This window comes from Poromitra crassiceps (genome assembly GCF_964638095.1).
Source record: "Poromitra crassiceps genome assembly, chromosome: 8".
Classification (NCBI taxonomy): domain Eukaryota; kingdom Metazoa; phylum Chordata; class Actinopteri; order Beryciformes; family Melamphaidae; genus Poromitra; species Poromitra crassiceps.
Window position 1 is genome coordinate 20,121,479 of NC_139629.1, and position 21,979 is coordinate 20,143,457.

At 43.5% G+C, this 21,979-nt stretch overlaps 2 protein-coding genes across 3 annotated transcripts in view; one reads left to right on the forward strand and one right to left on the reverse strand.

Annotated features, from left to right (window-relative positions):
* The window catches only part of agpat2 (1-acylglycerol-3-phosphate O-acyltransferase 2 (lysophosphatidic acid acyltransferase, beta)), a 31,086-nt gene extending 22,038 nt beyond the window's left edge, over window positions 1–9,048 (reverse strand). For both annotated transcript variants that reach the window (XM_083641643.1, XM_083641644.1), the window contains exon 1: window positions 8,659–9,048. In XM_083641643.1, coding sequence (XP_083497769.1) covers window positions 8,659–8,834 — 176 coding nt within the window. In that variant the 5' untranslated portion in view covers window positions 8,835–9,048. The remainder of the gene's footprint in view (window positions 1–8,658) is intronic.
* Window positions 9,049–18,839: 9,791 nt separating this feature from the next.
* The window catches only part of fnbp1b (formin binding protein 1b), a gene marked incomplete at its 3' end in the record, with an annotated part of 122,776 nt that continues 119,636 nt past the window's right edge, over window positions 18,840–21,979 (forward strand). The window contains exon 1 of the mRNA XM_083642146.1: window positions 18,840–19,088. Coding sequence (XP_083498272.1) covers window positions 19,065–19,088 — 24 coding nt within the window. The 5' untranslated portion in view covers window positions 18,840–19,064. The remainder of the gene's footprint in view (window positions 19,089–21,979) is intronic.

Below are 21,979 nucleotides of genomic sequence, written 5' to 3' on the forward strand. Positions count from 1 at the left end.
AACAATTGTCATATTTTACTTTTGGTGTGGTTTCACTTAACAGACATGATGAGACCAAGTCACTTTGGTACAAATCTGAAGTAAGTCCAAAGTCATTTTGTTTTTGGCAAGTCAAGTTAAGTCACAGGTTATGTCAGGTCAAGTCGAGTCCTCAGTTAAGTCAAGTCACCCCCCCCCCCAGCTTCCTTCATGAAGAGGAAAGACAAGGATATACCTGTCTAAAGTGACTGTTGCATGTTGCCATAGTGACGAGCGTGACTGTTGCATGTTGCCATAGTGACGAGCGTGACTGTTGCATGTTGCCATAGTGACGAGCGTGACTGTTGCATGTTGCCATAGCGAGGAGCTTGACTGACAACCAGTCATTCAATCCTGACAATGATGCCATTCCCAGTGTTACTCACAGTCACATCCGAGTCGTCATGTCTCAAGTCAAGTCAAGTCTTTAAATTCCAAGTCGAGTGTTATGTCACTTATTTTTTGTCAAGTCAAGTCACAAGTCATCAAAACAGTCAGTGACTCGAGTCCATTCAAGTCCAAGTCACCAAGTCTCAAGCCCACATCTCTGCTACTTAATATAATCATTGCCATTCAATTTGCCAGTTCAAATATGTTACATACATTTGGATGACGTTCTACCTTAAGACAAAGCATAATCAAAACTGTCTTAACAATAGGAGAAGCCGGGCATCTTAGCCATGTTTTACATCACAATTAGTTTTGTTTGTTCCTTGGCTGATTAAATATTTGCCTGAAGTCAGCAAAACGCTCCAATGAGCTTTGAGAAAGACTGTCTTACCATCTGTCTCGGAGCCTGTATACGCAGGCTGCCTCTGACATTGCATAAGTTATGAAAAACACATCCAACAAAAGTATTACGAGATGTTTTTTTTACCCCAATCTAAATTTAAAGGACAAGTCCACCCAAAAATTTAAATTCAGTCATTATCTAATATCTACTCACCCCCATGCGTGGAAGGTTGAGGTAAACAGTTACAGCATTCTCCTAAACTATTGAAGTGAATGGTGGCCAACTTTCAAACATACTGTAATACCGCTCTTGCCCAGTAGGATGATTCCATACAAATTTAGTTTACATGTGTTTTTCAGTATTTACAGAATTTAATTATTATAGAAACGTGTTTCTATACAGATCATATCGACCTGGGTAAATATCGGTTTTTGGACATAGCAGCAATGTTAATATCGACATCAGCCAAAATGTTGATATCGGTGCAGCCCTCGGACTAACAAATCCGTTAACATACACATTCGTGTGATTTAATATTCATTTGTTTGTGTCTATTTGCAGAGCTTTGAGGAAACGGAGATAACATACAGTATGTGAACTTAAGAAGACCTCTCTATCACCAGTAACCAGACTACAGTGACTTCTGCCCAGACTGGCAACAACATTGGTGTGATTCTGAAGACAACCACTGCCATATTAGGCCCAGCACCATCGTAGAAATACTCTCTCCACCCTGCACCGCGCCTCTGTCCAGTCGACCTCCACTCCCTGCTACGCCTGCTACGGTCATCGCTGCACCTGGACTCCCCGCTGCGGTCAGGACAGCAGAGTCACTCCCAATCTACTGTCTCTGGGTTTGAAAACTATCTTTTCAAGAAGTTTCTCACGTATAAATATAGCCCGTCAATTGCCGTTTGTATGCATATGTCTCCTTGTACTATTTATAGTACCACTGTCATGATCTTCATTTGACAAAATTGAATAAAAATTGTATCACAACTCCCTCCTCTTGCCCTAATTTGCTCTCATAAAAAAGAAAGAAGACTGCTATCTACCACTCTCCTTAGCATTCATTTATTTTCCTACCACTTCTGTCAAAGATACGTGGCAGTAAACTCTGGCTCTGATCCTTGCTTGTTACGGCCGGGACACACATCTTGCGTCTGCTGTGCGTCTGCGTGGCGTTACCTGTTGATTTTCATTCCGGCGCCCATGTTAACAGGTTACAGCAGCCACACCACCGGCATCAGACGCGCGTCTCAGGCGCGTGTCTTGCGAGGCGTGAGACGCGCGTCATCTAGAGAATAGAAGTGACGCCTATTTTTTCCTTTTACCGCGCGCGTGTCTCTACACAAATAGACACAAAAAGACATTAAAATGATATTTTACAGGGGCAGCCACAGCCAATCAAGGCTCGTTTTGATTTGAGACGGGAGGAGGATGAGCTGAGCTCACAGCTGCAGTTCTCCTGCCCTCTGAAAACCACATAGGCTACAACGTGGCTTCGTTCCTCCCCTCCCCACCACACACACACAGACACACACACACACACACACACACACAAATCATACTGCCTCGATTCTGAAGTGAGCCCAAGCGATCTTCAGTTAAAATCATCATTGTATTGTTTATAGCAAATTTAATAAAAGGTAAACTCTATAGGAAGAGAGTTGGCAGACAGACAGCAGCGCAGCAGCTGCCACGCAGCCTGTGTGGATGCCGCGGGCGTGCCAGCCGCAGCCATCACGCCACACACACGCACTAGGTAGGTACACGCAGGATGTGTGTCCCGGCCGTTATGATCGTGGTCTGGATAGGAACTGAAGGTTATTCTGCTGTTGCATTCTCTGCAGGTTAGATGAGAGCGTGATCTAAATGCCTATCATTTACAGTGTTAATGAATCAGTAAGCTAGCCAGGGCAGGGTGGATGCTAGTTTGTTTTGCTACGAGCTGACAAGCTGACCGCTTACAGCTGATTAGTTGTAGCAAAGGGTGGCCAAGCCTTTTCTAATGTATCTATTTAGGGCTGCACATGATCAGGGTTTTAGGGGCAGATTCCGATTACCAATTCTGATTGTGACTGCTGGTTAAAATCAAATCATATATTTTACCCAGGCTTTCAACTAATAGTGGCAGATCGTGTAAAAGTACACAGCAACAATAACATTTCAATGTTTAACAGATTGTTCTTGTGGCTGCAGGACACTGCTGTCCTGACCGTGGGTCAATAAATCGTCGTTTTATTCAAACCCCAAAAGTGATGAGGACACTAAGTGACCACATGTTTAGTGTGTGCTTGATGACTGCAGTGCTGCCGACTTGCCTCTTGATGCCAGTAGCACCTAGGGATGGGCATTTCTAGCAAAAACACTATTCGAAATTCGCTGGCCAAAGTCGACTTTTAATCGAAATTCGAAAATAAAAATAAAATGTAAAAAAAATTAAAAATCAATCAATTAATTTTTTTTTTTTTTTTTTTTTTTTTTTGTGAAATGTTGCATTGTCTCCCCTGATTCTAAGTATAGTCGAATCGCTTGGTTTGAGCAAGTAAAACAATTTTTATAAGCATTTTAAGCAAGGTTTATGGAAAAATGAATGGCGGATGAAATCCCATGAAGAGGGAGAGGTTGCTTATAAAAATTGTTTTACTTGCTCAAACCAAGCGATTCGACTATTCTTAGAATCAGGGGAGACAATGCAACATTTCACTCACAAAAAAAAAAAAAAAAAAAAAATCAAAAAAAAAATCAAAAAACGAATTTCAATAATAAAAGTCGACCTTGATAATAACAACGATTATTCGAAAATTCGAAATTCGATGCCCATCCCTAGTAGCACCTGAAATGTTTTTTTATTGAGGCAGCATGGCTATTCATTAAAATACATTCAACTGTTTCTAATCACAGAAACTTTCAAATTTGTACGCAATGTTAGAAATGATTAAAGTTGAAGTGAACCGGAACGGAATGCACCAGCGCGAGCGTCGGACACTGAAAACGAATTGAGAGGCGGACCATATACGTGTCGATGATTTGATTTGACAATTCTGAGGGCTGGCTTTGGCATTGGCCAATCCTGGCGTGTTCCACCAAATCGAGTGGGATTCAGCCTGTTGTCATGCTACGCGAGTGGGATCCGCAGAGTACCAGGGAGCCAGCTGCTTCAGTGTGTGAACGGGTGAATGTAGGCACATTGTAAAGCGCTTTGGATAAAAGCGCTATATAAATGCAGTCCATTTGCCTTTTTTAACCATATAAACACTGTTTGGAGAGGTAGTTGTAAATTAGGCTGGGGGGAAATGTTGATTTGCAGTTTTACCTAGAATCCATTATTTGGGCAAATGAGTGAGTCTGCATTCTGCAATAAGACAAACGTTAAATAATATGGAAACACACCGCATCCGGACATGTCTGACGACAAGCCAGAGGATATTCAGAATTCCCTGAGAATGCACAACTTTGTGTACCGGAGATTTCTGTCACTGTACGAAGCAGACATGCCAGAAAAGTCCATGAAACACAGCCCCCCCCACCTGTCGAAGCTTCGAATATTCACAGGTAATTCTCACTGAAGCTTCAAAGTCCCCAAAATTGCATAATATAAAATATTATATTATAATATTATATTATAATAAAAATGGCTAAAATTTACCTATTGTACGGTACCTACTGTTAATTATTCAATATTGGAGGTGTGACACTTTCAAACATCCTTGTTCATTCATTGCCATCTTTACACGACACCCAGTAAGAACCCAGTAAGCATAGCTGTACAGTAGCATTTTCTGCAGCTAATCGGGATCCTAATAATAAACTGAGCCCATGCAACAAGCACAACTGCACATTGTACACACGGTTGTCTTTGGGACTGAATGAGTCGTTAAGTGGCTGTATGGGACTGAGTGTAAGCTGTACAGAAGTACAGACAGCAGTACAGACAAGTGATTTGTTCATTCAGCTGGTTCAGCCGCTAGCGTATGAGCTAGTAGCTCGACTTCAGCTGGTTCAGGTGCTAGTGTATATGAGCTAGTAGCTCTACTTCAGCTGGTTCAGCTGCTAGCGTATATGGGCTAGTAGCTCGACTTCAGCTGGTTCAGCCGCTAGCGTATGAGCTAGTAGCTCTACTTCAGCTGGTTCAGCTGCTAGCGTATATGGGCTAGTAGCTCGACTTCAGCTGGTTCAGCCGCTAGCGTATGAGCTAGTAGCTCGACTTCAGCTGGTTCAGCTGCTAGCGTATATGAGCTAGTAGCTCTACTTCAGCTGGTTCAGGTGCTAGTGTATATGAGCTAGTAGCTCGACTTCAGCTGGTTCAGCCGCTAGCGTATGAGCTAGTAGCTCGACTTCAGCTGGTTCAGCTGCTAGTGTATATGAGCTAGTAGCTCGACTTCAGCTGGTTCAGCTGCTAGTGTATATGGGGTAGTAGCTCTACTTCAGCTGGTTCAGCTGCTAGTGTATATGGGGTAGTAGCTCTACTTCAGCTGGTTCAGGTGCTAGCGTATGAGCTAGTAGCTCGACTTCAGCTGGTTCAGCTGCTAGTGTATATGAGCTAGTAGCTCGACTTCAGCTGGTTCAGCTGCTAGCGTATATGGGGTAGTAGCTCGACTTGTATTGGACTTAATGGGCCATGAAGTAAAGTGAATCAAATGAACCGCTCCTGAATCAATTCACTACCATCGCAAAGCCTGAACGGATTGAGTTACTTAAAATAATAGGAGATAACTGAACTTCTACCATGCAAGGACGAGCGTGATTGGATGACTGCTTAATGTTTTATAAATCATCACGGATGCAAACTCATGGATACGATAGTGGAAAAAGGTGACGGATACCAGGACAGGGCAGACATAAACCACTCCGAAATCCTTCACTTAGCTGTCCTATTTTGGGATGAAAAAGTTGTTTGCATCCCTGATCAATTGAACAGCTATTTGTCTCAAAATCATCCTCGAATCAACTGCAAGCAAGGCATAGTACAAATCAATCAGAGGCAGATTTAGCTTACAGCTTAGCCAGAGTTAGCTTACAGCTAACAGAGTTAGCTTACAGCTGGCAGAAAGAACAGAGTTAGCTTACAGCTGGCAGAAAGAACAGAGTTAGCTTACAGCTGGCAGAAAGAACAGAGTTAGCTTACAGCTGGCAGAAAGAACAGAGTTAGCTTACAGCTGGCAGAAAGAAGATTTTCAGTCATCTCTATAGTCACTGCTCTCTCACAATTTCACCGGTTCTGACAATAATAACAGAGACAGCAGGCAACTGCTGTAGCTTTTGTTTCAATTTACTGGCCATGATAACTAAACTTTCAAAGATAACTTTTCACTGATGCATCCTTAACTAGGCCCCCTCTTTTTTATAATAGTGCCATTCTGATGTACATTCATTCGTTCATTTGATGTTTCCTACCTTAACTTTAGTTTTCTCACTCCAGGTGGGGGGACTGAGGTCAGGATGACCCGGCAAAGAAAACCAGTTAAAACTAGCCAGGCTTTTATAGCAAAAGTAAAGCTCCACACATGCTTCAAATTACTGAAAGGGACAAGATGGCATTTTTCTTTTAACTTGTCTATTAGCTCACCGGCTGTCTTGTGACGACTTAATGCAATCGTGGCACATTAGTGGCTATTAGTCCATTTGTGTTTGACTGGAACAATACAGTAAAACCTTTCAACCGAAATACAATCTTCAGCTTGTATTGTTCGTCGCAGCACTACAGTGATAACACATCCAGTCTTGTGCAAAAGGCACTCGTTATGCAATCAGGTTCAGCAGCCAGTGTTGCAGCATTTGTGAGACTGTTGGAGGGGAATGAAAATGGCCTCAGTTCACTTGCATGCAGCTTGATTCATTTCATTTCACAATGACTGTGTCCATTTGTTCTTTAAACCTTTTAAACCTACAAAGCATAATAAACAACATGTATCCGACACCGGCGTCGGTTTCAGGCAACTTCAGCTGCTCAGACTCAAAAAAGGTGAGTCTGAGCTGTTATCATTAACACGATACGCGCCAACAACAAAGATATCTAAAACTATTGTACCAACAGACAAAAGATATCGATGGTGACGCTAATTTTTTTACGTGTCAAAGGTCAAACGCTTGCTCAGAATAGGGTCAGGGCAACAGGATCAGAATGATAGCGCAGAGGAGAGACACACTGGCACTATTCTACTGGTGTCCGAAGCAAACACAACATGTGCTTACTGAGCCCAATAAAGTACGAGTGACAAAACTCTATTATTGATCACTCATGCTGGAATCTTAGCAAACAGCAGTCCTCCAATTCCATTGGTCGTTCACGTATGTGGCAGTGGCACAGACACAATAGCCTCACACCACAACAAGCAATAACGCTACATTGTCAGTGCAACACCGAAAGATCCACGGCCAACAAAAGTGGTTCAGGAAGAGGAAGGACCACATTATTGGCAACTGGAGGTCAGTGGATGACGTGGGTGACAGGCAGCCCACATTGTGTGTCCAGTGTCCACTATAGTTTACTGCCCTGATTTCCAAGTATCCCAAGTTAGCTGTGAAGCAAGTCAAGCCCAGAGTTAAGAGCTGTCACAACTGTGACAAACGCACTGTCCTCGATGATATCAGTGAACTCTTTCTGCCCCAGCCTGCCAACCAAGTGTGACTGTGTGTCTACAACCCTCTCTCTCTCTCTCTCTCTCTCTCTCTCTCTGTCTGTCTGTGCACCGTCTGTCTCTAATTCAAGCACTTTGTCACGGTGAACAGGTCCAGATAACCTTTGAGCTAACAGAACGGTACACTGGTGGTGAAACAGGACACCAGCACGCCGGCTAACATGACTGTGAAACTGTTGTCCCAAGTGCACTGAGGCAGGCAGTCTGCTGTTGTTAAGCGAGTAACAATGTCAGCGGAACAAGGCAAACTGAGGAGGTGAACTGGACAGTGGACACTGATTGCCAGGGTTGTATTGAGGATGGGCCAGTAACTCTAAGACAGGCCGGGGGACATAAGATCTGACCTCCACCTCTTCCAATTAATTACTGAAGGCAGTTAATTGTGTCTAGTACTACCCCCTGCCTGTATAACCACAACACCAAAGGCCCCTGCTACAAAGTGGACACTGATACCATTCCTATCGTAACACAGGTATCAGTTGACCCAGTACCAGTTCGTGGGTCAGGTCTAAAATAACACATTTCTTCCAGTGGTAGGGGGTCTTTACTCTTTCTCAACGGAGCTAATAGCATCAAGGACGCCGAAAAGTGGCAGGCTAGCCTGGCAACCTTGAAGGTGTTTTAAGCAAACGTACCGTCACGCTGAGACTTAATGACCAGCATTATCAAAACTGCCATCTTAATTGTTTAATGTTATTATAACAGTCTTAGTAGCCACCTCAATAGCTTGCATAAAGCCTGTCCATGTTGTGGTCAACCGAGGTGCACACACTGTTATCACGAACAGGGGAGGGGGTGTGCTACCCTGTCAATCAGTGCACTGTATTCTTGTCGAACGTTAGCCTACAACATATATTAAGTTGCCAATGATTCAAGTAGGCTAGTGTGAATGAAACTGAGGCTAAACAACTGTAGTTAGCAAAGCTTTGGCCTGGGGACAGTCAACGCGAAAGCACATGCCGTGGCATGGTTCACTGAGCAGTAGACGGAACAGCATTCCTGTGTGAAGTCAACGTTAACGTGTTGCTGTTGATGTTCGGTTTGTTGATGTTTTTAGTTTGGCTTCCCTCCCAAAAGTCAGGCAAATTGGTCGCCAAGACGCTCGTTGATTGTTATTATTGCCAACGTGACGCTCCAGTCAGAGCCAGCGGTGTAGCCCAGCTAACTGGATGTGTCAACTACGGCTGCAACAACTAGCCAGCAGCTAGCTTGCTGCTAGCGTTAGCCATCACTGTGCTAGCGATGTTTATGCACGCAACTTACCTCATGTTTTCAACGTCTCTACCTCCGCTCTTTAGTATGGACAGCGGGATCGCAATCAGGGCCAAACACATCATATAGGCGACGTAAAAACACTTTTTGAAATAGAAAACAAACGTGCTGCTGGTCCACAGCAGGAGTGGGATCAGCAGCAGCGGTGCCATCCATAGCGCATCCATTGATCCTCCAGAGAAAGTGCCAGCAGCAAAACCACCACGGTGAGATGATGAGGAAGCCTGTGCCAGAGAGCAGCAGACAGGCTGGTCGCTAGCTAACGTTACGGTGCAAGAGGGGCGAGCAGCACCGCGACCCTGACAAACATTACAACGTCAAAAGTAGTCCTTTGGCCGCCCAAGGCGAGCGACGCTGGTCCGCTATCCTTGGTGTGCTGAAAAATGAACATGAAAGCTCAGAGCTGTTCATCTGTTGCTAGCATCGTGAGTGAGGTGGAGTCCAGGCGTCATCGGTCGAAGTTCCTCTCTATTTCCGGTTGCGGGAGCGTTGTTTCTGATGTGTTGCAACTTGCAACCAACCACATCCCAACCACACTGACCTAAAAATATGCAACCAACTCGTGATCCTAGTCTGTCACTATTTCTGATTCAGAACTTGGGGTTTAACGAGATTATGCATGAAATGGAATGAAGAATAGCAGTGGTTCTCTGGGGACCCCCACGCGTTCCAGGGGGTCCCCAGCAAAGATGGAAACAATTGTTTCACTAATTGCAAACATAAGTAACACAATGACAAAATAATGTATGGCTATTTTGGCCATGAGTTCCATACACTTTAGTACCTAATAGGAGCTGGCCCTGTCTTGCAGGAGCCTGGTGTTGAGGTCACTATCTAGGGCCTAGATAGTAGGCTGATTGGGTGAACCTGGCTCCTGCAAGATAGGGCCAGGAGAGAGAGAGAGAGAGAGAGAGAGAGAGAGTGTGTGTGTGTGTGTGTGTAGGTTTTATCCCAAAAGCTGAAATCATATCAGATGGGGGATACTGGGACATATCTTATCAACTGGGGCTCCATGGTGTAATTTGTGACAGCTCAGGAGTCCTTGATGTGAAACAGTTTCAGAACCACTGCAGCATTAGTGCAGCTGTTTTAGTCATTAAATGTGTTCAAAACAGGTATTCTCTCTCTCCCCTCCTTCTCGGGCTATGTGCTGTCTCTCAGTTTTGTCTTACCAGGCATCCACATGTAGCCTAGAAATCTACCATAATAAGGCCTATCTGGATTCACTCTCTCCACAGGTTTATCCTTAGAATGAGACAGTTTGACAGCCGATTACAGCAGCACCAAATGCATAATTGGATTAGCAGTGATAATCCAATCCTTGGCTGTAATCTGACACTGTCCAGTAGTCTTGGCCTTGGCCTATCAAGTTTCAGACCATGTAGAAGAGCTCTAGTTGACATCATTTGGAAGATTAGGATCAATTGGTCATTATATGCAATGATCCTCCTAATCATTGGCTCACTTTCAACTTGGCAGCACCAGTCCGCTCATTCAGAAGAAGTGTAGTGATGAGGCTGTTTAATTGGCCTAGAGATGCACACAAGCAGGGGTCATAATGTACTGTAAAGTGTGTGGTTATATATATATATAAAAACATAATAGATGACGAGAGATTTAAAACCCCAGGCTCAAAACAGGTTTGCCAGATTGCTCTTGGTTATAACTCAATTTAATAGAATTACGTGAGCTTCATCAATGGTTTATTTGTCGAGATGGGGGCTGGCATACAGAGACAATTACAAGCAATAAGATGTTATTTTGCTTTTTCTCAAATAAAAAATGCATTGCTCGTTAAGGAGTGTTTTTTGTGAACCGAGTTATACAGTCTATGGAACTGTCAGTGATCCAATTTTACGATTACGATTAATTGTGTGAGAGTTCCTTCAGAAGTCAGTCTTCATATTCACAGGCAGCTTTGAATGGGTTTAACTCCACTCAAAATGTGAAACAGTCCACCTTTGTTGTACCGTACATAGGTTTCTGGAGACTCTTAATCAGTTTGATAGGAGATTAGACAATTATCTATTAACATGCATTTGAGCAGTTATTATAGTATCATGATGATCAGGCGGAGCTTATACGTCAACTACCCTGAGTCAGGGGTGTCCAGGTGTCGCAGCACAAAGTGCAGGTCCGTGCTGACTGCAGCATTTATTGACTGTTTGAGCCTGTATGAAAGTGTTAGGGGTCAAAGGATTGTCTGATGATGCCTTTAAGACAGAGCAACAGCAGGTTTACAAAGGTCTTTATTATAATGAGGTCATTGCCATTGTCTTGTCACTGAGGCAGGTCACCTTGTGGCTCTTTAGGCACAGGGACAATAGTGGAGCAGGTTGGGACTTTGCTCATTGACAGGCGGTGATTTAAGGTGCAGGTGGACATTGGATCCAGGTTGTTGTCAGTGGTGTGTTGTTGTGAGAGAGGGACACCATCAGGCCCTGCAACTTTCCTGATGTTTCTCATCCCTAACTAAGCTTAAACTTTAAGTGTTGATACCTTTGGTATGACAAGTGGGAAAGGCATGTTATTTATGATGGGCACTGTGCTTTTTGGGAGATACATTAGGAGGGTTGCTAGAGTGATGGCTGTTGATGCTATTTCAGTGTTTTCATTTCCCGTTTCAAAAAATATATCAAAATGTACATGGGCCTACCTAGGTTCAGTGGGGTTGGATGGCCTGCTTACTCTACAAGGACCCCTTGCAAGATAGAAAATATACCGGGGACCCCCTCATTCTGATTTGTGATTTTGGGCTAAGCTTAATTGTTTCCATGGTAACGTGCTTGACTTTTAAATTGATAGGTTTGTTAGATTAGAATGTAATCCATGAACCATTTTAGATTTAAAGCATAAAATGGTATGGTAAATATGAAGCTTTTGCAAAAGAAAATAGAAATCCTGAAAATTTTCCGCGGACCCCCTGGCAAAGTGCCACGGACCCCCATTTGAGAACCACTGCTCTACAGTATAGCAGTAGATGATTTTGAGGTTGTTGGCCAGAGTGGGGGGATGCTAAGAGGGCATTCTTTTCTGTGAAGTGACTGCAAAAAATGAGTGGAATGCATGTTTAACATTGGATTAAACGTTATCTCAAGTTATCTCCTCCTTCCCCCTTCATGTTTCTTTTCAGCATGTTTGTACAGGGGATGACCTTTGTCAAATTGTGCCAGGTTCTTCTGGACTCCTGTGATGAGTTCCGCAGCAAACAAAGCCATCACGGCAGTAAACTATCAAATTGTGGGAGATGGGCCTCCCAAGGGGGCTCCAAACAGTTTCAGGGGAGGCTCAGTGAATGGAAGTGAAAAAATATGATCAAAAGTACATAACATAACATATAATAAATAGCCTAAATGTGTGTGATTTGGTTAAAGGGAGATAATGCAGTTTTGGGTAATCTTACTGTTTTTCCAACTTTCCCAGAGTCAGAAACAAATACATGTAAATGCTTTCAGATAGAGCCTGTTTGATGTATTTGGTCCAAGTATGTCAAACAGCAATACCAGGCTATCTTGGCTCAATTGTTGAGTGTCTATGGAATCAAATAACATAATCATGATCCCATTTGCATCCAGGAATCTATCTATCTTCTATCCATACATTTGGCAATATGAGCAATGTTTCAATTTTGTGTCCCGGAAGTTATGTCACTCAACTGGAAGTGATGTCATCAGTGATGTCCTAAGGGGGCACACACACACACACACACACACACACACACACACACACACACACACACACACACACACACACACACACACACACACACACACACACACACACACACACACACACACACACACACACACACACACACACACACACACACACACACACACACACACACACACACACACACACACACACACACGAGAGAGACATTGTGACATCACTGATGACACTGATGATGTCATCAGTGATGTCATAATACTGATGATGTCATCAGTGATGTCATAAGGGGGCAAACACACCCACTGATGATGTCATCGGTGATGTCATAAGGGGCCACACACACAATCAAGGAGGCATTGTGCCATCACTGATGAGGGCATCAGTGAGCTAGCGAGCCCGCATAGCGGGCGAGTCTAGGAATCGAGTACGCGTAGCGCAAGATGCCTAGTTGAGCAAAATGACATGTACTAGGCCGCTCATGTACTAGGCCGCTCGGACGACAACCATTTATGACGACAACAGATTGAAAGCTCCCGTCTACTGTGGAATACAGGGAGAGTTATCTTGTGGCGATAGGCTTAATCAGCATTGTGGTTATGCTTTAAAGGGACAGCTCACCCTAAAATCCAAAATACATATTTTTCCTCTCACCTGTAGTGCTATTTATCCATCTATATCGTTTTGGGGTAGTTGCCCACAGAGATGTCTGCCTTCTCTCCAATACAATGGAACTGGATTTCACTTAGCTTGTAGTGTTCGAAGTGCCAAAAAAATAAATTTGAAAAACTCAACAGCAATGTCTCTTTCCAGAAATCATGACCCGGTTACTCTATCTAATGCACAGACTTTGTTGTGAGCAGTTTCATGTAGGAACTATTTTCTTTTGCAGTCTCATGTAGGAACTAGCTAGCAGCTAGCGGGTGTAGTCCGGTCAAAAGAAAATAGTTCCTCGTAGGAACAATTTTCTTTTGACCGAACACCCTCGGTCAAAAAATTTCGCCGGCGCCCTATACATCCCCCCCCCCCCCTGATATTGGAGGGGCCCCCTGCGGATTCTTGCTTGGAGCCCCAATAGACCCTAGAATCGCCACTGCGCCCATACAAGGGCGTGCGGCTCAATTTTGAACTAAACCACCTACGCCCATACAAGGGCTGGGATGTCTTAAGAAAAAGTACGTGCAATTTAAACAATACTATATCTCAGTTTTTTGTACATTCCATAAAACAAGGATAGGATAGGATAGCCTTTATTAATCCCACAATTGGGAAATTCACTCATTACAGCAGCTCAAACAAGTAGAAGACTGACACATTAAAATAACTGTAAAAGTAAATACTAAAAGTAAACAACACTATACACACTAAATACCACAATTGGCAATTGGGGACACGTTTAGGCTACTGCTCATAAAAACTGATGGCAAGGATAAGACAATATTTTCTTCAGTAACATGAGGAAAACACCTAAGAACACATTTTCACATAATGGTAGCTGCTACCATAGGCGTATCAAATGAACAAGTCTACCGTAACTGTGCATTACAATTGATGGCATCTGATTGTCTCTATATCAAAGATCAATAAAAATAAGTTTCATTACATTTAATTAGTGCCATTTTCACACATTGCAAAGTCATCCCATGGGCTTGTTTGGGCACTTTATTATATTATACCATATGACACACAAACACATGTTAAGGTTTAGGTTTCACTTTCATGTGACTCATTAAGCTGCGTTCAGAATCATTCACTCATTCACTCACTATTCCCCATGTAGTGTTGTAGTGATGGGGAATGACCAAATTAGTTTTCACTAAATTGTGTTTCTAGTTTGGAACCTAGCTTATGTCTTGTCAGTTGATCTAGCAAACACTGCAATAGGAAGTAACAGTTGATAATTGTGCGCTCACGATTTCTAGTTTCTGTAATAGGGAACGGTTTCAAACAGGGCTACTGTTTCCATTTTGACAAAAGTTTTACCAAAGATAGCAAATTTTTAAGTTGGTCTTTGTGATACATAAACACAGGATAACACAACAAAGCATATATATATATACACACACACACACATTTAGATTTATATATATACATATTTAGATTGATATATTTGACACATTTATATATATGTGTGCGTGTGTGTGTGTGTGTGTGTGTGTGTGTGTGTGTGTGTGTGTGCGCGCATGCGCGCGCATATATATGCGTATATATATAGGTTCTATGGGTGGCTGGTGCAATCAGCACCTCTCAGGGTGAAGCATATCCAAACATAATTGATAAAGATTACTCAACCCAGGGGTCGTATACAAGTGCATACAAATACATAGGGAACAGTCTAGAGAAAGAGCAATAGGAACTTGCAACAAATGGCAAGTACTGAAAAAAAGGCAAGTGCTGGAAAAACAACCTAACACAAGATGCTAAGAGAATATAAAATTAGGGGTTGTATACAATACATTGTAATATACAGACCGTAGTAAAAATGATTCCACACATATAAAAAAAAATATTATTGAATAAATTGGAAAAGTTTTAAAATTTAAATTTTATAAAACGGGAGCAAAAAGGAGCACAAAACTCCCTAGTATGTAAAAAACACAAAGGGAAGCAAAAGACATATTAGGAAAGAGTATTATAAAACCATTAGAAAGGGGTATTCATCACCCTTGATTGGATTTTTGGGCTACATTTATAATTACAAAAACATGTTTTTAGACGAAGTGTTTGATGTCAGGAGTATTGTCATACTCCTGATTCAGGCCTCTGGGTGTAAGAGTCTGGAGAGTCAATATATGGAAACTCTCCCTTCTGAGTAGGAGGGCATTCATATTACCTCCTCTTCTTGGAGTTTTTACTTGTTCTATCCAAATGTATTTCAGGGAGGACACTGGATGGTTTGCCTCACTGAAATGGACTGCCAACGGATTACGTGGGTCCTGATTACGGATACAACTCCTATGTTCTGTAATTCTGGTTCTAAGGGCCCTCTGTGTTATAAATATATACACACACACACGCACACGCACGCACACACACACACACACACACACACACACACACACACGTATATACATGCACACACACACACACACACACACGGTAGGCTACATACTCGCATACATAAACACTCAAATCCCTCCAACACAGATAGCAATTAAATGTTTACTCTCCTGTGTGGATTACCATGTGTCTCTTCAAGTTTCCTTTACGACCAAAACATTTACCACAGACTGAGCAATTCATTTTTTTCTCACCTGTGTGGACTGTCATGTGTCTCTTCAAGTTTGTCTCATGACCAAAACCTTTACTACAGACTGAGCAAATAAATTGTTTCTCACCTGTGTGGACTATCATGTGTCTCTTCAAGTCTATTTGACGAACAAAACCTTTACCACAGACTGAGCAATTAAATTGTGTCTCTCCCGTGTGGATTATCATGTGTTTGTTCAAGTATGCTTTTTGACCAAAACCTTTACCACAGACTGAGCAATTAAAATGTTTCTCTCCTGTGTGGATTCTCTTGTGTCTCTTCAAGTCTCCTTTTTGACCAAAACCTTTACCACAGACTGAGCACTGAAATGGCTTCTCACCTGTGTGGACTATCATGTGTCTCTTCAAGTGTGCTTCATTACCAAAACTTTTACCACAAACTGAGCAACTCAAGTGTTTCTTCCCAAGAACGTCACTGTTTCTCTGTGAGTCTAAACCTGACTGAGGTTCAATAGTTTCCATGCATTCACCATCACTGTCTTCAGTCTCAGGATCAGAAAAGTCTGAAGTCTTGTCACCACTAGCTGGGTGTAAACTACTAGCTGGATCTAAGTTCCTGGCTGGTTCTGATATTCCACAGTCCTCTCTACCAGCTTCTGTTTTCATCTGTTCAGTTGAGCTGCTGGCTCGAGGCTCTGCCTCTCTCTCCTCCTCCTCAGTTTGGCTTTGATGAAGCTGTGAGGGCTGAGGTTTCTCTTCAGCATCTTCACTCTTCACAGGGACAGGAGTGAATGGGAACTTGGTGATATCACCCTCCTCTAGCCCTTGCAGCTGCTCAACCTCCTGCCTGATCCAGAGTTCCTCCTGTTCCTCTTTAATGTCTGGGGGCTCTGTGTCCTCCTGAAGCTGCTCTCCCTCCTGACTGGTCCAGAGTTCCTCCTGTTCCTCTTTAATGTGTGCAGGGGGCTCTGGGTCCTGCTGAAGCTGCTCTCCCTCCTGACTGGTCCAGCGCTCATCCTCTTCCTCTTTAATGTGTGGGGGCTTTAGGTCCTCCCGACTGGTCCAGAGTTCCTCCTGTTCCTCTTTAATGTGTGGGGCCTCTGGGTCCTCCTCGTCCAGATTGGAGCCCCACTCCTGCAGCTCAGCGGGAACCTCTTCTTTAATGACCATCAGCTGCTGGATGTCTGGAGGCAATGCTTCACTGTGCAGCTTCTCGACTTTAGACGTTTTCATTTTCACACAGTGACTGGAACTTTTACTCCTGAACTATTTATTGACAAAAGTTATCATTCAAAGCTCCAATAGCTTCACAGCTAACGTTAGCTTCAGCTACAGTAAACCTGAGTCCCATAAAGAGAGGAGCTTCTTCTTCCTCACAGAGTTAAACGAAGCCCCGGTTCCAGTTTATATATTCGTGATAACATCCGCACATATGAGTCTTGTGTTTGTAAATTAAACTTCTGAAGTACCGAGGATATAACTGAGAAATAATACGCTACTGCTACTCCTGAACTACTCCTGTCAAGAACGAATACTTCTTCTCTCATTCTAATGGCGGATCGCAACCAAAGTGTATAGGTGGATACCGCCACCTACTGTACCATAAGGGAATGAATACAGATGTTTAATGGCGGTTGGCATCCAAAGTGTTGCATTACTGCCAACTACTGGATTAAAACTGAACTCACCTGAATTGAACTACTACAAACAACTCACAATTTCTCAGCTGTTTGAGAGAGCCTAAAAGCTTCTCTCAACATCTGCACACCATCTCCAGAAACCCCCGCAGCACCCAGAAATCTGCTTGATGCACCCACACTAATGTCAATTTTCCCAGACTTCTTTTACCATCGCAAAAACGGCGAAAACTTCACCTGCTCTTTACAAAAACAAAGTTCATCATTCTTCCTGACTGATTTGTCCACTGTAGTTTTTCGTCTCACTTCCTCACGCGAGATCGCTGGCCCCCTACCCCCAACCCCACTTTATACATTTCAAACCACTAGGTGGCAGTGTTGCATTAGTCACGGGATTACTGTGAAATGGCCAACTTCAGAAATTCTAACAAAACATGAAGTGCGATTATCATCACCGTCAAAATATGAGACCACGATGATTCACAAACTGCAGCTCCATATAATAATTTACAAAAGGATGATGATTGCTGATTGGGTTATTGCTCAAAATGTGCCTGCATTGGGAGAGCTATCCTCTGATGAATCCCAAAGATATAGGCCTTGACAAGCATAGGCCTTTGTGCCACCAATGATGACAACTGAGTACTATTAGATGTTGCAGGAATGTGTCACAGCAAATCTGAAATTGATACTTTGATTGGTGTGCTGGCCAGGACATCATTTTTAGGCTACTCAAATAGGCACAAGGTGGCACAACTCTGGGCGGATAGGAATTGGGATAATGTGACTAGAAGTATGTCAACAACATACAGTCCTGCCTGAGATAGATATAAGACCTGAGCTGAGAGATCATGTAAAAGAAAGAGGCAGGATGAATATTGAATACACAGAGAAGTAGAAAGTCAAGGCACGCCCTGATGATTTTGGGTACCATATAGGTGAGTAGATTTGTAGTCAATCAGTTTAGTCAGGGACATAGGGATATATCTGTCTGAAAATAAAGGTCACTAGTATTGAAATCCATGCTAAGATACACATCCAATAAGGGTAGGCCTATAGCAATTATGGCAAGGGGGAGGGGGAGAGAGGTCACCACCATGGCACTATGTGTAGATCAGGAGATAGAGAGTCTTCAGGTATGCCCGGACCCCTGAATACCCAGGGACGCGACCCAGAGCCGAGCGGGTCTGGGTCCGGGTTATTAGGGTCCGGGTCTGTCATTTTGGACCTGTGAAGACCTAGAGAGAGGTCCTGCCTGGTCTTGGTGTCCAGAAGTTATTGAACCTTCTGGAGGTCTTCAATGTAACATCTGTCATCATGGTGCCATGGTGACTGGTGACCTCTCTCAGCCCTCCCTCCCTCCTTTCCTGTCCAGCAGGCAACCCACATTTCAATGCAAGCGCTAACATTGGTTTAACCGCACCGGGGAGAGTCAGTCAGTCAGTCAGTCAGTCAGTCAGTCAGTCAGTCAGTCAGTCAGTCAGTCATATCTGATCAGACTGGCTATTTTGTAAAGGCTTTATTGGACAGCCCTGCAGTGACCCCCCCCCCCCCCCCACCACCTCCGCCCCCCTACTGTGTTTTTTTGTAGCGTGCCTGTGTGCGCGCAAAGAGCAGCTGTCACTGGGTCGAGGCGGGTACCCGCGCACGGCGCACTGCACACAGGCTCGACTACCCTGTTTGAAGATATGCTGCAGCTCCTGGCCATCTTGTATCAGACAATGATGAGGAGCTGAGAAATACGGCCACATAGGAGGTTTTTACGAGCGCACAGAGGCGAATCACTCACAGGCAGCGACATATAATAACACACGCTCAAACATCTGAGAACACCCCATCCATCCGAGCCGTGGATTATTACGAGGACATCGTATTGAAACCATGAGCTGGGGGTCAGAGCTATGGGTAAGTCTCGGTGCACTTGTATTGTCCATGCGTTTTATTCAGCCTATGTGGACGTAACGGGTTCCAGGTTAGAAAATAAATAAACAATTCGGGCTACATAGCTCGAAATGACCGCGAAACGCTGTTTGTTTATTGCAGTTAACGCTAGTATGTGGATGGTGCTCTCTCTGTAACGTTTAGCCTAACTAGGGCTAATGTTGTAGCTGCAATCACTGTAACGTTACGTTAGCGTGTATATAACGTTATTACGTCCATGGCACCCTATGCTATATTCCCTGGAGCCGCTGCAGCTAACTGTTACTACCAGTCAAAAGAGGAGGGGTGCGCTGGGTGCTGGTTTATGGTGAAAAATCTGTAGCTCATCGTCCATTTTAGTTTGCACAGCATTTCAAACCATGCTTAGCACACACACCCCCTTCAAATACTGTCTATCCAGATTCCCTCTGATGGCGAGTTGCTTTGGCTTCATGTTGCAGTGAGTGACAGTTGTGATCTGCCTTGTTTTTAACCAGTGTGGTAAATGCCAATGGCTAGCATGCAGGGTGACGATGTGCATCATAGGCTGTGCGTTATCAGTGCCAGTTGAGGGAGTGTGGATTGGGCTCGATTCTTAGCCATCTGCATTCAAAGTGGTATTTATTTATTTATTTATTTATTTATTTATTTATTTATTTATTTATTTATTTATTTATTTATTTATTTATTTATTTATTTATTTATTTATTTATTTATTTATTTATTTATTTATTTAAATTATAATACAATTCCAATTTGGTGATTCCTTGCATTGAGCAATCTGATTCATTCATCAATCCACCACTATGAGTCAGTGATAGTGTTGATGCCCACTATAAGAGGAGGAAGATAAGCCTCAATATAAGTCCGACCTTACAACAATATATGCAGACACATTTCACATTTATTCTAAACTATAATTTGGGGACTGCTGAACTGCCAATCAGACGTTAGCCCACATCAAGCCAGCCACTGTGACGACAAACAAGTTATTGTGTCAGTCTTGGTGGTGGATACAATGGCATGCCAATGATTTCCCTATATTTAAACACACACACACACACACACACACACACACGCACACGCACACACACACACACACACACACACACACACACACACACACACACACACACACACACACACACACACGTAGGGCTATGGTATGAGAATAAGGAAGATTACAGGAGTGTCAAGCAATTTTTACGACATGTTAATAAGCACTCATGGCCAGTGGAATTCCTCTGGTCTGGGTTTTTTTTCAGCTCATGCTGTTATTTTGTTTGCGGAAATGATCCAGCAGATAAGCAGTCAGTCTTGTCTGGATGCTGATTGACTGACTGACTGACTGACAGAGAAGGTGGCTATACTGGCCTGTAGTAGCTACAGTTGGCTGCCTGCACATTGAGGTTTGGATGGTGTGTGTGTGTGTGTGTGTGTGTGTGTGTGTGTGTGTGTGTGTGTGTGTGTGTGTGTGTGCGTGTGCGTGCGTGCGTGCGTGCGAGCGTGCGCGCGCGCGTGTGTGTGTGTGTGTGTGTGTGCGCACACACGCGTGTGCAGATATGCATGAGTGCATGCCTGTAAGTCTCTACTGGAGCTGACATTTTGAACCTGCCAGTAGGGTCACATGGTATTATTGACTCAAACTCATGCTGTGTCCCCTCCATTGTAAAAATGTGACAAGCAAACACAGCTCTTTCTACAACGGGGATTTCAATTATTGAATGAATTTATGAAAGTCTACGAATACCTTGTTGCCTGGGATGCTTTTTTTACTCTGATCAAAAGTGTAGCCTCTTGCGATTTGATAATTTCCAAAGTCAATATTATGAGTGGGATTTTCTTTCCTACCAAGCAGACAAAAAGCAGGATCTGTCTGGACGTAGTTAAATCAAGGATGTCTTCTCCTTTTCCTTGGATTGTCTAGTAATTCACCTGGCCCAGAGTTCACAGAGAAAAATGCCCAGTGCTCCAGAAGGGTTTTGCCAGTGATGTCACTCTATTTCTCTCTAGTGCTGCACTGACCAAGACGCAGCCGTGCATCTTGCAAAGCCAACATTGCCTAAGGCTATTTGAGAGGCTTTCATGTGTGCCTTGCTTCTGGAAAACATTTGCACGTTTTTTTTCTTTCTAACATGGACTGAGCTTTTGCAGAGAATAATGCATTACAACCAGATGCTGTGTTTTATCCTAAGCAGGCTGAATGGAATCCATTCCAGACACTTGTTTCTTTAATCGTAGTCCTTACGACTGGGACACCAGGCGAAGCACAGCAGTGCTGCACAGGTGGCAGTTGACATTGTTTCTTTAATTGTAGTCCTTACGACTGGGACACCAGGTGAAGCACAGCAGTTGACATTGTTTCTTTAATTGTAGTCCTTACGACTGGGACACCAGGTGAAGCACAGCAGTGCTGTACAGGTGGCAGTTGACATTGTTTCTTTAATTGTAGTCCTTACGACTGGCCGTCACACCAGGTGAAGCACAGCAGTGCTGCACAGGTGGCAGTTGACATTGTTTCTTTAATTGTAGTCCTTACGACTGGGACACCAGGTGAAGCACAGCAGTTGACATTGTTTCTTTAATTGTAGTCCTTACGACTGGGACACCAGGCGAAGCACAGCAGTTGACATTGTTTCTTTAATTGTAGTCCTTACGACTGGGACACCAGGTGAAGCACAGCAGTTGACATTGTTTCTTTAATCGTAGTCCTTACGACTGGGACACCAGGTGAAGCACAGCAGTGCTGTACAGGTGGCAGTTGACATTGTTTCTTTAATTGTAGTCCTTACGACTGGGACACCAGGTGAAGCACAGCAGTGCTGTACAGGTGGCAGTTGACATTGTTTCTTTAATTGTAGTCCTTACGACTGGCC